The 15,568-nt window shown below is 37.5% G+C and overlaps 1 protein-coding gene across 1 annotated transcript; it reads right to left on the reverse strand.

Annotated features, from left to right (window-relative positions):
* Nucleotides 1-5,217: 5,217 nt before the first annotated feature.
* LOC114755373 (uncharacterized) lies at nt 5,218-6,590 on the reverse strand. The gene is made up of 5 exons (XM_028944249.1): nt 6,563-6,590; nt 6,230-6,484; nt 5,880-6,119; nt 5,387-5,669; nt 5,218-5,234 (listed from the first exon to the last, which is right to left on the reverse strand). The coding sequence occupies exons 2-5, from the start codon at nt 6,470-6,472 to the stop codon at nt 5,218-5,220; spliced, it is 783 nt and encodes a 260-aa protein (XP_028800082.1). The 5' UTR covers nt 6,473-6,484; nt 6,563-6,590.
* Between the last annotated feature and the right edge of the window lie 8,978 nt (nt 6,591-15,568).

Here is a 15,568-nt window from a genome sequence, read left to right on the forward strand (position 1 = left end):
TAGATTTAAGAAAATAAAACTCCCTCTTCCAGTTTCAGCTTGGCCAAACCACTATGGTTCATTTTTCAAAAATTACAACTTTAGCTTTAATGCTTCCAACCTTTGTTCTTTAGGTTTATCCTACACTATGTTCCATTTTGAACACAATGGAAGCATTAAAACTTTAAAAAAAAACATCCTAGGGTCCAGCTCTTGCCTTGGCCAAACAGTACCTCTTGAGAAATAATAAATAAATCTCTTCAAAAACAACATGCAACCACTTGAAATAACCAAGATTTGAAGTGTTTTAACAAGTTTGAACAACAAAACTTCCTTCCCTACATGAAGATCATTTCATCTAGCAATTAAGAAGAGGATAAACAAAATTTTCCAACCATACAACTTAAGTAAACAAGCAAGGAATCATCTTAGAACAACTTACCATGCTTGAATCTTAGTTGGAAGATCAAAGTAGCTTGCTTTTCTCTTGATTTTCCTTCGAGCTCACTCTTTTCTCTCTTGATCTCTCCTTGGCCGAAACTCCATCTGATTTAGGGGGAGGAAGAGCTCAATTAATGCACCAAAATATCCCAACAACCATCATAAATGAAAAGCCAAGTGTCACCTTCATACTTAGTCTTGAAACTTCTCTCTTAATTAAGTAAATCATAATGTAATTAAATTTCAAAGTCAAGATCCTCTCCACTTAATGCTTGACACTTGGAAAGATTTAATTACTCTCTAATAGAGGCTTGAAAAGTGGCAACTTGTGGGCCAAGTAAAGTGTAAGACTCTAATCATCAATATATCGGTGCATTTTTACTCCGAGTTTGATTTCTGTCAGATCCATAATTTATTCTCCTTATTTTTATCTTTCCAAATTGCCCTCTTTGTCTCAAAATTAATTTCCAAATAATTAACTAAAAAGGAAAACTAATTTCCTTCTCTTTATTAAGTTTTCCACTTTTCAAAAGAATTAGGAAAAATCTTGGATACTTGAGGGTCTTCTTTTAATTTCATAATCTCTTATAATTCCTTGGGGTATCATAGGAATCTTCTGAAAATTTTATTCTTCTTAAAAATATTTATTTAGAATTTTCCAAATAAAAGCCCTTAAATTAGGCTAAATTACCCTAAAATTCCTTTGTAATTTCTCTAAGGATAATCTGATCATAAAACCAATTTTATAATTCCATATAATTCTCAAGGAACATTATCCTTATTTTTTCTTAATTTTCTGAGGCTTGGAATTATTTTTTCATAATTATTCTTGACCAATTTTTCTTAATTAGTCAAACTTTTCATAATTGACTTAGAAAATTATAATAATTATTTTCCACCATAAATTTTTTATTCCTCCTTATCCTTTTTGGCTCTTGAATATTTAGGAATATCCTTATTCCTAATTGCCATATTACTGGATGTGACAAGAATCTACTTATTCCTTAGTTAGTTGACTTTTCAATCAATGATTCGCTTTGGTCCGACTTCGAAAGATAGATAGTCTTAGAGCACAGTGTCATTCGTAACTTATGACATGTGTCAGGTCTAGACGGTACTTCTTCAATTGGAAGACATGAAAGACATTATGAATTTGACTCAAATTCGAGGGAAGGGCCAACTCATAAGCTAGTGGTCTAGCCTTAGACAAAATTTGAAATAGTCCAACATACTTCAAACTCAATTTCTTAGTCTTTAGGGATCAATTGACTCCTGTCGTTAGTGACACTTTGAGGAAAATGTGATCACCAACCTCAAACTCTAACGGTCTCCTTCTCATATCTGCATAACTCTTCTATCTACTTTGAGCCATTAAAAGTCTTTGCTGAATAGCCTTAATCTGCTGGGAAGTCTGATCCACTATCAGGACTATACGTACTTCTTTCACTAAGCTCTATCTAGCATAAGGGAGATTTACGTTACCTCCTATAAAGTGCTTCATATGGCGCCATTCAGATACTTGCATAGAAACTGTTGTTGTAGGCAAATTCAGCTAACGGTAAGTGCATAACCCAATTATTGCCGAAATCAAGCACACATGCTCGTAACATATCTTCTAACATCTGAATCTATCTTTCTATCTACCCATCCGTCTGTGGATGGTAGGCTATATTGAATCTAAGAGTAGTGTCCATTTCTTTCTGTAAGAACCTCTAAAAGTTCAAAGTAAATCTCAGGTCTCGATTCAAAACAATATTGCTTAGGGACACTAAATAGCCTAACAATTTTCTTAACTTTATCTTCCATTTCTACTGGACTTAGTGCATTCTTGCCAAAATAGCTAACATTTCTGGCTTTTGCACTCTCTTACCTTACTTCCTAGGGTCACCCTTCCCTGGTTTACTCTTGCCTGAGCATGCTTAACTGAATAGTGCTGACAAGAATTTGAGGCACTGATACTGATAAGCTCAACCCTGGTACTTTGCTGTCTTAGACCCTTCTTGTTCTATCTTTAGTCAGGTCTTTACAGCTTATATTCTTGTATCTCGCCTTATCTTAAGGATCTGCCTGTCAATGCTCAGTCTATCTCTGTATCACAAGGGGTTCTTCCTATATCCAGAGCTAGCCTGAATACCTCTTGTTTAGGTCTTATGGCTCTAATTCTTCTAACTGTGGCTTTCCTCTGTTAATCAGAAGGAAACTAAGCCCAACCTAATCAATGATAAGGTTATATGGAAGAAAGTCATGGTTACTCTCGCGGCGCGGGTTTACAACCGAAGGAGGTTTCCACATCTCAAACTCATCCCCAATCCTTGTCTTCCCCAAAGAGGTACTATACTCTTACTCTTATGGCTTGACCACTTCCTTTAGGCTCGGTCCACCATGACCTCAGGAGCTACTATGCTCTACCATAAGCCTCTTCAAGATCTACTATAACCCTGGAATACTATCATTAGTCTGAACTATATTAAGATCTTTGGGAGACTCTAGACCATAGGACTAAGTAAAGTCACCTCCACTCAGTTGGTTACCTAACTGATAATTTCCCAAAACTGTTCTAAGAACCAATAGCATTCTCTTAGGCTTTATGTCAATTCCCCAGGCCACCTATTTGTCTCTTTAGGTGATTAAGCCAATCTGTCTTAGGAGTTCTCTTACTCCTCCAGTTGCTCTTACCATCTCTTAACTATTTTACAACAGTACAGAGAGAGGATCTATGCAACTTCTCTTTCCTCTAATTTACTTTTCACTATGAGCATACTCTAACATGAATAATGCCTAGCGTTTCAATGCAAGGAGTGCAAGCTCTTAATGACACTACTACAATGAAGACTTTTTACTTCTGTTTTCAATGACTTTTTACGTCTGTTTTGCAGGGGACATGAAAAGAAGGGACATAAAAAGTACCCCCTTTTTACTTCTGTTATGAACAGACGTTAATTCACGTCTCTTAGCAAAAACAGACGTAAATTCACGTCTGTTTCTCAAAAAACAGACGTGAATTCACGTCTGTTCTATCAATAAACAGACGTGAATTCACATATGTTTTTTGAGAAATAGACATGAATTCACGTCTTTTTCTTCAAACAGAAGTAAAAAATCGATTTTTTACTTCTGTTTCGGTGAACAGACGTGAATGTCCTCTGTTTTTTTTAAAAAAAGATTCAATTCGTATATACTACTTCCCCTACAGCCACACAATAGCCATAATAGCCACTTTCCAGCAAGTTGAAATAGTGTGAATTCACGTCTGTTCTATCAATAAACAGACGTGAATTCACATCTGTTTTTTGAGAAATAGACATGAATTCACGTCTTTTTCTTCAAACAGAAGTAAAAAATCGATTTTTTACTTCTGTTTCGGTGAACAGACGTGAATGTCCTCTGTTTTTTTTTAAAAAAAAGATTCAATTCGTATATACTACTTCCCCTACAGCCACACAATAGCCATAATAGCCACTTTCCAGCAAGTTGAAATAGTATGAACCAGTCAATATTTTCAGCCAAGATATATCAACATCATAACTTCATCTATATAGACACATTAGTTAACTAACTAGTCAAAAAAGAAGAACAAATTACAAAAGTCAATATTGATCCTATTGTCTCTAAACATAAACTTGATCAATCCCTGGACCACAATTCTTGAAGCAGTTGCTGTGCCAAAAGGTCTCGGATGAAGTTAATGTCATCAATAGTATATGAACAATCATTATCAAAAATCTGTAAATTGACAAATGAACAAATTTAAACATAGGAAGAAAATAAAATAAATAACAATTCAATTTAAAAATTCAACTATTACAAAACTAAAATTATATTTACTTACCTCATCAAATTTTGTGATACATCCGCTCTCAATAATCTCAAACATATAACGGATAATGTAGTATCCGCACTCTGTTGGCCCTTGTTGCTTAGCACACTACAAATCACAAGGAAATGATAATCCAAATTCATATATAAAATAACTGTTATCAATGAAAGAACTTCAATTTAAAGTACTCACACTAGGATATACCTAAGTTGTTGAGCCATTTTTGCCGGAACGCTTCCCACTGGTTATATAATAAGTCTTTAAAGCCCTATAAGCAAATGAAAGCACAAGTTAAATAATTTATATTGAAAACAAAATTATTGATCTACATTAAGGTACTTACGTGTTGAAAACGCCCCTCATCTCACTGCTTGGACGACGACCCAAGGGATCAAACCAGTAGATGACATTGTCAATGGGACAAGAAACACACAAACTCCAATGACAACTGCATCATAGAGTAAGACTTATACATTACTGGATATCACAATAATTCTTAACAATTAAGTATGTATAAATAAATATAATTAAGCTACTTGCCCTTCAATAATTGGTGCCAAATAACAAGGTAATTTAGTGTCTCCAATCGTATTGCCCACATATCTGATTCTCCTATCTAGTGGGTTGTACTTCTTCTAGACACTTGCAGGGCATAAATATCCATACAAATTTCTCTTCTCCATTGATGACATGCATTTGTTATGGAAGAAGCTATCATTGAATTGAAATAAGATAATTATTAGTATGTGAAAGTAAGAAATGAGAAATTTAAGTTAGAAATGAACAAGTAAACTTACATGATTGCTAATTGAACCCATGCTATGTCCAACTCCTTCAAGGATAAGAAATCCCTGATGTCTTTGTTGTCAAGTCCAAAGAAATATGATTTTTCTTCACCCACAATCCCTACAGGCATCTTTATGTCGACCTTGTTAATTGTTTTATATTCCTCATATAATTGTGCCAAGCAGGGATATCTATTAACATCTTCCTGGTCCTAATGAAATATCAAATAAACATAATAAGTATTAGAAGTATTATGTTAAAAAAATGCACACAATATAGAATAACATTTTCTTACCATCACAGGTATTATCTCCTCATCAACAAGGTATCTAGGCCAAAGAATGAAAGTTCCAATTGCCTGACCTAACTTCACAACTTTAGCAGTCGGGAATGGCACATCCGCACCTGTCTCTCCTTCTCGAACAGTGGTAACTGTAACCCTCACTTGGTCCTCTTGAATATGTTGGTGATGGATAGTGCTCCCTTGATTGTAGAGGAGAGCGTCAACAACAACACGCATCCTTGGGACCTCTAAACGAAGACAACAAGGTTGTCCAAAGTCCAGCGTGGGACTACTAGGATCATGCTCTCCCAATGCCCCCGGTGGATTACAACTGTCTTTAGTGCTAGGAAAGACGGGGGAATCCTAAATGAGAGAAATGCAGTTATTAAATTAAATAAAAAACGTTGGTAAAACTCAACATCAATTTAAGTGAAATTGATTACAAACCTGGGGTGTGCATTGTTGTTGAACTGTCCCAATTTGCATGCTAGAGACCATAGATTTCATCTCATCATGAAGCTCAGCCATAAGCTCTTTTCGAAGTGACTAGCGTAACTGGGCCTCAATCTTGACCTCTAGCTCAGATTGGAGCTCATCACGAACTTGGTCTCGAAGTTTAGCTATCATCTCATCAGTGGGCTGACTTCGTAGAGAAGCTCGTGAAGTTTGTCTAAAATATTGGGTAAGACCAACTGTCCTCCCTTCTCCTCTAACGCGTCCGGGGTGATCAGGCTTCCCAATCGCTGTCGCTAAAATGTCCATCCTTCCACTCGGACTAAATGAACCTTCACTGCTTTGCTCTTCAAGTACCTCCTATAACATTTTAAGTATGATAAAAAATTAATGACAGTATAAATGAAAATTAATGATAAAATATAAGGAATATTACCATAAGTTAAAGTTATTTGAATTATACAACTTACAATTTTTTTAGCAATCTCAGCAACTGCTGGATTAATATATTGACCCTTCTTTATCCTTGCTTCCTTCCATTTTCTATGACGTGGAGGAGGAGGTGGGGTCTGAACAACGATACTAGGATCAGATTTTGCAGCTTCCTGCATCGCCTTAAAGTCATCCTGCATGATCCTCTCCTCAAGCATCTTGTAACCTCCACGGGATAAATAGTGCGGATATAAATTTTTAGCTTGCCTTTCTTTATTCATCGCACTTAATTCCTGTGGAAAAGAAAACAAAGTAAATTGAGTAAGTGAAGTAAATTAAATCAAAATTAAATGTTTTATAAGGCAATGTACCTGAAATTTAGGATCATGCCGTGATGCCACAAACCTCCTCCAATCATCTGGATCAAGGAAGGAGTATTTTTCGCGCGGATCATCATCTTTCTTAGGCCCTCGCACATACTGGCTCGTGAGTGTGTGCTTAAAATCTTTCCAGCGCTGACGAACTTGCTGCAACAAATGCTTTTTCATTTGCTCAGTACGAGGGATGTCATACATTTGCTGCAAAGAAAAATATATATGTTTGAGTTAAAGATCTTAGTTATAACTATATTTACAATAAAACAAATGAAATAAAATTAGAAAGTGACATACCAAAATATATTCCCAAATCCTATCCCTCGTCTCCTTAGAAATTGACTTCCAATTAGGCCATAGAATATTAACTTTGCTTCGGGCAACGGAGCCTATATAGCTAATGAATCTGTCCTTCTCTTCACCAATTGGATTCATATTGGCATCAAAATCCACATGCCTCTTCTGAATACGACCATGACGTACTGCTAACTTTGGTAGCCTTGTACTACCTCTAACCTTCCTTCCTTCCTGCTGATTGACATCATCGATGTCATAATCCTCCTCCACATCTCTCTCACAACCCTCCTCCATATTGGCATCAAAATCCTCCTCCATGTGCCTGTTGGAAAACCAAAATTAGATAAATAAGTGAATTGTATTAATATATAAATAATATCAAGTACATTGCTATGAAATAAATGAAAGAAAATAACACAAGGTACGTTGCAAAATTACATTACTTAATCTGACTTTATGCATTGTCCCATATCCCTTCACAATGATCATCTCTTGCAGCATATTCATCATTATCTACCAATTCTACTTCACTTGGTCTAGGCGGATTTGAAGCAAAAGGTGGTGTCTCATCAAGATTCATGGTAGGATCACTGTCCTTCTGCTTTTTACTTTGAAGGACAATAAACAATTTTTTATTTGCTGGATCAGTAACATAAAATACTTGTTTTGCCTGGCTTGCTAAAATGAAGGGCTCATCTGCATAACCAACCCTGCCAAGATCAACTAATGTAAATCCAAATTGTTGATCTATTTCAATACTATTGTTGTTGACCCATTTACATTTGAAGACAGGAATCTTGAAATTGGTGTAGTTTACCTCCCATATCTCTTCAATAACTCCATAATAAGCCATAGATGCCAATTTGGGGTTTTTATCTTTCGAACTCGAAAAATGCATCGCTTCAGCAACCACCATTACCCCACTATTCTACACAGTACTTTTGTCATCTTGAGCTTTTGTGTAGAAGGAATATCCATTTATGTCGTATCCACTCCAAGTGATAACTTCAAAACAAGGACCCCAAGCTAACCATTTTATTGTATCAGATACATTGGCCTCTCTCAAAAAATTTTCACTGAACCATGTTATAAATGTTTTGTTATGCTCATTAGCTATCTGCATATCACTTTTCCTTGGATACTTTTCTTTTAAAGTTTTTTTTGTGATCATCTAAATACGACTGCACTTCTTCCATATTATTCAATATGTATAAGTGCGCTTGTAACACTTCTTCACGACCCATACTCTTTACCTTCAGCCCCCTGATTCCTTTACTTATACCGTTTTCATGCCGAGATGGTGTCTTAGCGATAGATAGATATGTTTTGCAAAATTCCATAGCCTCTTCCGCTACATACCTTTCAACAATTGATGCTTCAGGTCGATAAGGATTTTTAGAATAATCCTTTAAGACTTTCATGTACCTCTCAAATGGATACATCCATCTTAGAAAAATAGGACCGCAAAGCCTTATCTCCCTCACTAAATGAATGATCAAATGCACCATGATATCAAAAAATACTGGGGGAAAGTGCATTTCTAGTTGAGACAAGATAACATAACCCTCTTTTTCCAATTCATCCAATTTCTCTATGTCAATGACTTTGCTACAAATAGCATTGAAGAAGATACATAATCTAGTTATAGTGCTCCTCACATCATCTCTCATTGTGCCTTGAATAGCTACGGGTAATAGTTGTTGCATCAGTACATGATAATCATGAGACTTCATTCCCACTAACTTCAAATTGTGCATTGAGACAAGCCTTTTCACATTAGAAGAATACCCCTGGGGCACCTTGATGTCATGCAAACACCAACACAAGCTTGTTTTTTTGACTTTAGACAATGTGTGGGCCGCAGGTTCCATATAAGCCCGCTTACCACCCTCTCTCAATTGTGGATGTAAGCGCTCTCGAATGCCCATTTCAGCCAGATCAAGTCTTGCATTAATTCTGTCTTTAGTTTTTCCAGGTATGTGCAGAAGAGTACCGATAAGACTATCACACACATTTTTTTCCACATGCATCACATCGATACTGTGTCTTACATCAAGACTGCGCCAATATGGAAGATCAAAGAAAATAGACCTCTTCTTCCATATGTTTTTCTCACTTGCAGCTTTTTGAGTCTTACTGAAAATGACATTGATTCTTTCAACTCGCTGGTAAACTTCCTCTCCAGTTAATGCCTTTGGAGCCATGCCATGCTCTGGTGAGCCATTAAAAACCTTTTTCAATCTCCGGTATGGGTGGAACCAATCAAGAAACCTCCTGTGACCGAGGTAAACTGTCTTCCTTCCGTGCTTAAGTTGGTGGAAGTATGTGTCTGCTTCACATATAGGACATGCTTTATGCCCCTTCACACTGTATCCTGATAGATTTCCATATGCAGGAAAGTCATTTATCATTGTAAAGATCATGGCACGCAACTTAAAGGACTCCTGCTTGTATGCATCAAACACATCCACGCCTTCTTCCCACAACATCTTCAAATCTTCAATTAAAGGTGCCAAGTAGATATCGATATTGTTTCCTGGTTGTTTCGGTCCTGAAATCATCATAGAAAGCATCATGTACTTGCGCTTCATACATAACCAGGGAGGTAGGTTGTAAATCACCAACAGTACTGGCCATGCACTATGTGTGCTATTAAGAGTACCGTAAGGGTTGATTCCATCTGTACAAAGCCCAAGGCGAAGATTTCTTGGTTCAAGACCAAATTCCGAAACATTTCATCTATTTTCTGCCATTGAGGAGAATCAGCAGGGTGCCAAGATATCTTCCATATGATATTCTCTCATCAAAATGCCATCTTAACTTCTTCGCTTCTGTTGCATTAGCAAATAAGCGCTTAAATCGTGGTATTATCGGAAGATACCATAACACCTTCAAAGGTTGCCCTTTACTTGTCTCATCACCATCATAGTTACCAGCACAGTCCATGTTCTTTTTCACCTTGTATCGTGAAGTTTTACATTTTGGGCACTCACGTAGACCAGCATACTCTTTTCTGTATAATACACAGTCATTAGGACAAGCGTGTATCTTTTCATAGCCCATACCCATCTGAGACAAGATTTTCTTTGCCTCATACACACGATTTGGAAGAACGTTATCAATTGAAAGCATATCACTAATCAATTGAAGCAACTCTGTGAAACTTTTGTCAGTCCACCCATTATTTGCTTTTAAACTGAACAATTTCAATACAGCTGTCAATCGTGTATACTTAGAACACCCAGGGTACAAAGGCATCTCTGCATCACTCTTCAAGTTATTATTTGCATGTGATCGCACAAAGAACTCTACCCCTACATCACGAATCATATCGCTCATTCTATCATTTACATCATCCATAACTTCCTCTTCTTCGAGTATTGAACTTGTTCCTACTTCACCATGCCATATCCATCTTGTATATCGAAGATTTATACCATCACAAAGCAAGTGATCTCTAATATCATTAACACTTAGTCGCCTTTTATTTAAACACTTGACACAGGGACAAAAATACATTCCGTTATTGCTAGGAGCATTCTGTTTAGCAAATTCAATAAATCGTTCTACTCCGTTCTCATATTCATCACTTGTTCTCAAAGCATTCATCCAACTATGATCCATTCCGTTACTACCTAAGGAATTATAAACAATTTAATTCCATTCAGCATAGTCCCAATAAACATTAACCAAATTCAAAACTAATTATATCAATTGAATCCGATTCATTCCAATTACAACATAAATCATGCCAATTCCAAGCAAATGATTTCGAACTTCAAATCTATTACCCAATCAATATAAACAAATTTTAACTTATCTAAATGCAATTTTTTCATTAATCATTTAATGTATACCCAATCCTTAATCTAAATTCAATACATATAGCAAACTATCTAATGCAATCCCTCTTAGGCATTTTGACAAACACCTTGTATGCATTATTTTTCTAACAAGATTAACAAGGTTTGAAATCTTTAAAATTTCTACCCAAATCAATATATACAAATTTAAAACTATCTAAACACAATTCTTCAGTAAAAATTTAAACAGCAACCTCAGAAACCAATTCAAAACTCCTCAAGCTACTCAAACCCACGCACAACACACTAAACCCACAATGCAACGGTTGAATAAACTTACCTTCACTATTTGGGCGTGCCTTCGAATCAACGGACTACAGTGCGTGTCAGCTTCACGGCTTTAACGGCGAGATAGCTGTGAGCTGGAGGTTCTTTGCGGTACACGCAGATCTTCACGGCTTCAACGGCGAGCTGCTGCAACACGGCTACTGCAGAACGCACGACGCAATGGAGGGAGGGCTACGACCTTGAAGAGCTGAAGAGGAGAGACCGAAATACTGAGTAGCTCACGGCTACTTCATGGACAAGAGGAAAATGAGAGGGAGAGACCGAAAATGAAACTTGGGTGCGAGAAAGCTGCGAGCTGGAGGTTCTTCGCGCGCGGTACATGCAGATCTGATAGTACTGATGCGAGCATAGGATGCGGCCGGGAATTTTTTTTTTAAAAACGAAGCCCCTTCACGTCTGTTTATTGTAAAACAGACGTGAACTCACGTCTGTTTACAAAAACCAGACGTGAAGTAACGTCTGATATGGAGAAACAGACGTGAATTCACGTCGGTTTTGAGTAAACGGACGTGAATTTACGTCTGTTCACACAAACAGACGTGAATTCACGTCTGGTTTTTGTAAACAGACGTGAGTTCACGTCTGTTTTGTTTAAAACAGACATGAAGTCTCTTCTGTTTTTGAAAACAGACATAAATGAGGGAGATAAATGACACATTTTGCTGTAGTGTGGTTACTATATTTGTAGCCTGCCAATCAGACATCTTATCCTTATAAGAGGGAGCCTCTCTTTCTGTTCGCAACTAATTTTGAAAGCTATAGGGAGAGGACTTACGAGGTTCTTCTTCTTTCTGCTTACTTTAGTACTCTGCTAAGCTTAGGGACATTTAACCCTCACTTTGTTCTTAGCTAGTCATGCTTCTATTGGATTGAGTCAATTCTACTTGCCTTGCCTCGGTTGCTTCCCTTTTCCTGCTTAGACAGGGTATTTTGCTCCGTCTAAGACAGTGTCAAATCTAACTCGGAGGACCAATCTCCCAATTTCTCTAGGAAGACTCCTGGCCAAGACGTTATCCCTTGAAAAAAGGGTGCCTCTCAACCTAACCCAAGTAATTGAGTATCTCTTAACATTATCGAGAACATGCCAACCTCTTAAGCTAGTTCGCTGCACAGATGTCTGTCTCATTCTCTTCTTCTTGATCCTTAAGAAATTTCACTGGGGCTATCTATCTTGAGTTTACCATCTCCAAATTCCTATTTATTTATTCCAGGACTTGAAATAGCTACTCTATCATGGTGCCCCAGCCCTTACGAGGTTGTAAGAGTTTGTCCAGCTTAGGTGGCCACTATACCTTCTTAGTGGCATACAAACTCAACCCCTAACTGTTTTGTTCAACTCCTTATCATTACTCTTCCTCTTGAGGGAGAATTAGATAACTCTACATAGTGGCTACCTCTCTCTTTCTGACCTCTGAGAGTCGTTGTGTCTCCTTGAGGTACCTCCTCAATATCTAAGGGTTATTGTGTTGGTTTATCATGACCAAAATCCTTATTTACAGTGATGAAAGTTACCACCTCCTCTGCTAATCACTTCTGTATCCGTTCATCACCACCAATTCTCTTGGTTCGTCATGACGAAACACACTTTTCTCTTAAGCTTGGCTAGTCTTACCTAGCTTCGTTCATCATAGTATTACCTACCTAGAATTCCATTATAAAGTTCAGTCTAACTTCCAAATTCATCCCTATTTCTCTTAGGGATAGGATCAGGGTTTTGTCCTTGGATCATTTTTGGAGACTTCTGGGCTTCTTCCCTTGTGATGACAAACACTCTTCCTTGGGTACATGGCCTTAACATTTTAACCTTTTGAGGGCATTCTCCTGAGAAGCGTCCGGGCTTATCGTAGGTATAACAGATACTCTGTCTAGCCATACATGGTCTGCCTCTGTGATACTTGCCACAGGTTAGGCATTCCTTGCTATTTGGGGCTTGCCTCCCTTCTTATTCTTTTAGTTATCCCATGGCCTCTTCCTCTTCCTGTTGGCATTATAAGAGGTGCCACCCTGATCTCCCTTCTCCAACTTAGGAGAACACTTGACCATCAGATGATGGTTCAGGTTGTTCTCTATAATTCAGCAGGCTTCAACTGCCTCATTGAAATGCTCAAACTACCTGGGAGTAATCATCTCCCTTAAGGATTGCTTCAGTCTTCTGACCATTTTCTCAGTCATCCACCTCTCATCATCTCAGCAATACAGGTAGCTAGAGTAGTGAGAAATACGAATAAACTTAGCCAGGGACTCATCGAAGGGCTCATCATCCTTCTGCTTTAGGGTCAGGAATTCGGCTTTCCTTTTATCCCTAACTGACCTCGAGAAGTACTATTCATAAAACTACTTCAGGAACACTTCCCATGTCACTCTCATGTTCTGAGTATCTAGAATGAGTTTGGTGTTCTTCCACCAACATTCGGCGTCCTTTTCTAGTTTGTTGATCACCATTTGAGCTTTTTGCTCAGCCAGACAGTTCAAACTTTGAAAATCTTTTCCAAGCGGTTACTCCAATCCTCTGCCACTTGGACATCAAACACTCTGTCAAAGGATGATGGATTGTGCTTGCAGAAACGAGTCATCCACTACTAGATACTTTCAGGGTCTACTGCTGGCATTACTGGTCTAGGCAGCTATCCTGATGCTTGAGCTACAAAGACTTCTTCTTTTGGTTGCCTCCTATCAAGATTAGCCACTACTGTTGCTACTGCTATAGCTATTGCGGTGTCTCTTTCTTGTTCCTGGCAAGCTTGTGCTGCCCTTATCTCTTCAATAGCCTTTTGTTGTTGTTCTAAGTGATCTAGAATTAACTGTTACAGATCAAGAGGGACCCTTATGTCGTATCCTAACAGTCTTTCTGGGGAAGGGTTCCTTCAGGTTCTAACCATCACGCTAACTAAATGGATAGCATAACAAAGGAACAAGAAATAAACAACATGCTTGGATTTCACTTAAAGATATGGATATATCATGCAACATTCATGTATCAACCAACAACAACAATTTCAAAACATACATACTATTTTCAAAACATATATAGTAACCAAGCACGTTAGACTAACCTACTATAGTTAGCTGTACCAAAACAAGTTCTATGTCAGTGCTACAAAAGTTTAATTGACTAAATGAAGTGGGAAATAGCGAAGCCCTCAATGCTCTAGATCCACTCCTCAACATCAAATCCCTATATCTGATCCAAGCGAAAGAACTCATTCTACCATAAGGATGTGAACAAGAGCTTGTCTGTCACTGTCAAGATCTAGTCCTCCATATCTAACTCAAGGGAATGTATTCCTTACAAAGATCTCAAGGGCATTTATGAGATCGTTGAAGCTAGCACTATCCATGCAACTACAAATATCTCTCACACCATTTTTCTATAGCTGGTCCGGGAGTACTTTAAGCAATGCTAATGCCCAGTCTGTAACCTCAAGGGCATCATCTTCTCTAGTCACATAATAGTAGAGCTTTCAAATATCCTCCAAATATCTTAGGTACACATGAGCATACTGGTTCTCGTTGAGTTTAATATACCAGCCTTTCTCCCTAAAGTCCTTGGCCAAGTCCTCTATGGTGTGGAATTCTTTCATGATTGGAAGTAGTTTGACCTCACTAGGTCTAGCTCCTTCATCATCAGATATTTCAATGACCTCAATCCTCTGAGAATCATTAGAAGCAACTGTGGCTATGTTAGGCACAGAGCTACTCTCCCATAAGGTATCATAGTAGAAGCCCGCTATAAAGCTGTAGTCCTCATCCTCATTGAACCATTAAGAGAAAGGTTCTCCTGGTCTCCTCTGATTAACAGAACACTTTGATTCACTATTGTAGTCACAACAAGTCATTCTACCTCTTTCCTACATCATAATGACCAAACTATCTAATGAATGGATAGTAATATTTTTCCTTCAACTGACATATTACCTATAGGTTTGACTAAGTAAAGTATTCTATCCTATATCAGAACCTCTACTCTAATACCAAAAATGTTACATCTTACTATTAGAATGACTGAGAGTTCATTTAGAACTTAGATCACATTGAATGGTCTTGATCACATTGAATGGTCTTGGGCTCAAAAATTTCAGTTAGGACGTTGCTTTTGAAAAATTACTTATACATAAACAAAAAATAATTGTTTTCCATGATTCACCACCACATTTACCCTTGAATTTGTAGCTTTCCTTTGGATGATTCGGGCCCTAAAATTTTGGATTATACTTGGGAGGTTGAGATTTCAATGAAATCCTAATAGCAATATTAATAACTACAACATCAAACATGTATCGTCATTAAAGCATTTCATCATTAGCTACCATAGGAGAACTAATCTTCTTATAAATAGGAAACCTCAACATGCAAGGGTATGGCAACAAATGTAAGGAGCAACCATATCGCAATCATTATAGTTCAACCACATGATAGTAAGCATTCATGCCACAATAAACAATGCAAGGTTAATATTAGCAGTTAATTATGTCTTACTACCCCAATCCAAAAGCTCTTATCTTCTTTGATCTTCTTCCTCTCCTCCACACATATCAACCTTAACATACATCAATAA

The sequence above is a fragment of the Neltuma alba genome, unplaced genomic scaffold, assembly GCF_004799145.2.
Source record: "Neltuma alba isolate B1F8T4 unplaced genomic scaffold, ASM479914v2 tig00010265_pilon, whole genome shotgun sequence".
Lineage (NCBI taxonomy): Eukaryota > Viridiplantae > Streptophyta > Magnoliopsida > Fabales > Fabaceae > Neltuma > Neltuma alba.

Bases quoted from the DNA above. Each gene is read 5' to 3' on its own strand.
- LOC114755373 (XM_028944249.1), bottom strand. From the start codon at position 6,472: ATGAATAAAGAAAGGCAAGCTAAAAATTTATATCCGCACTATTTATCC. The intron at 6,120-6,229 runs GTAAGTTGTATA...AAAATGTTATAG, and splicing joins CTGAGATTGCTAAAAAAATT to GAGGTACTTGAAGAGCAAAG. The intron at 5,670-5,879 runs GTCAAGATTGAG...TCTCTCATTTAG, and splicing joins AGCTCCAATCTGAGCTAGAG to GATTCCCCCGTCTTTCCTAG.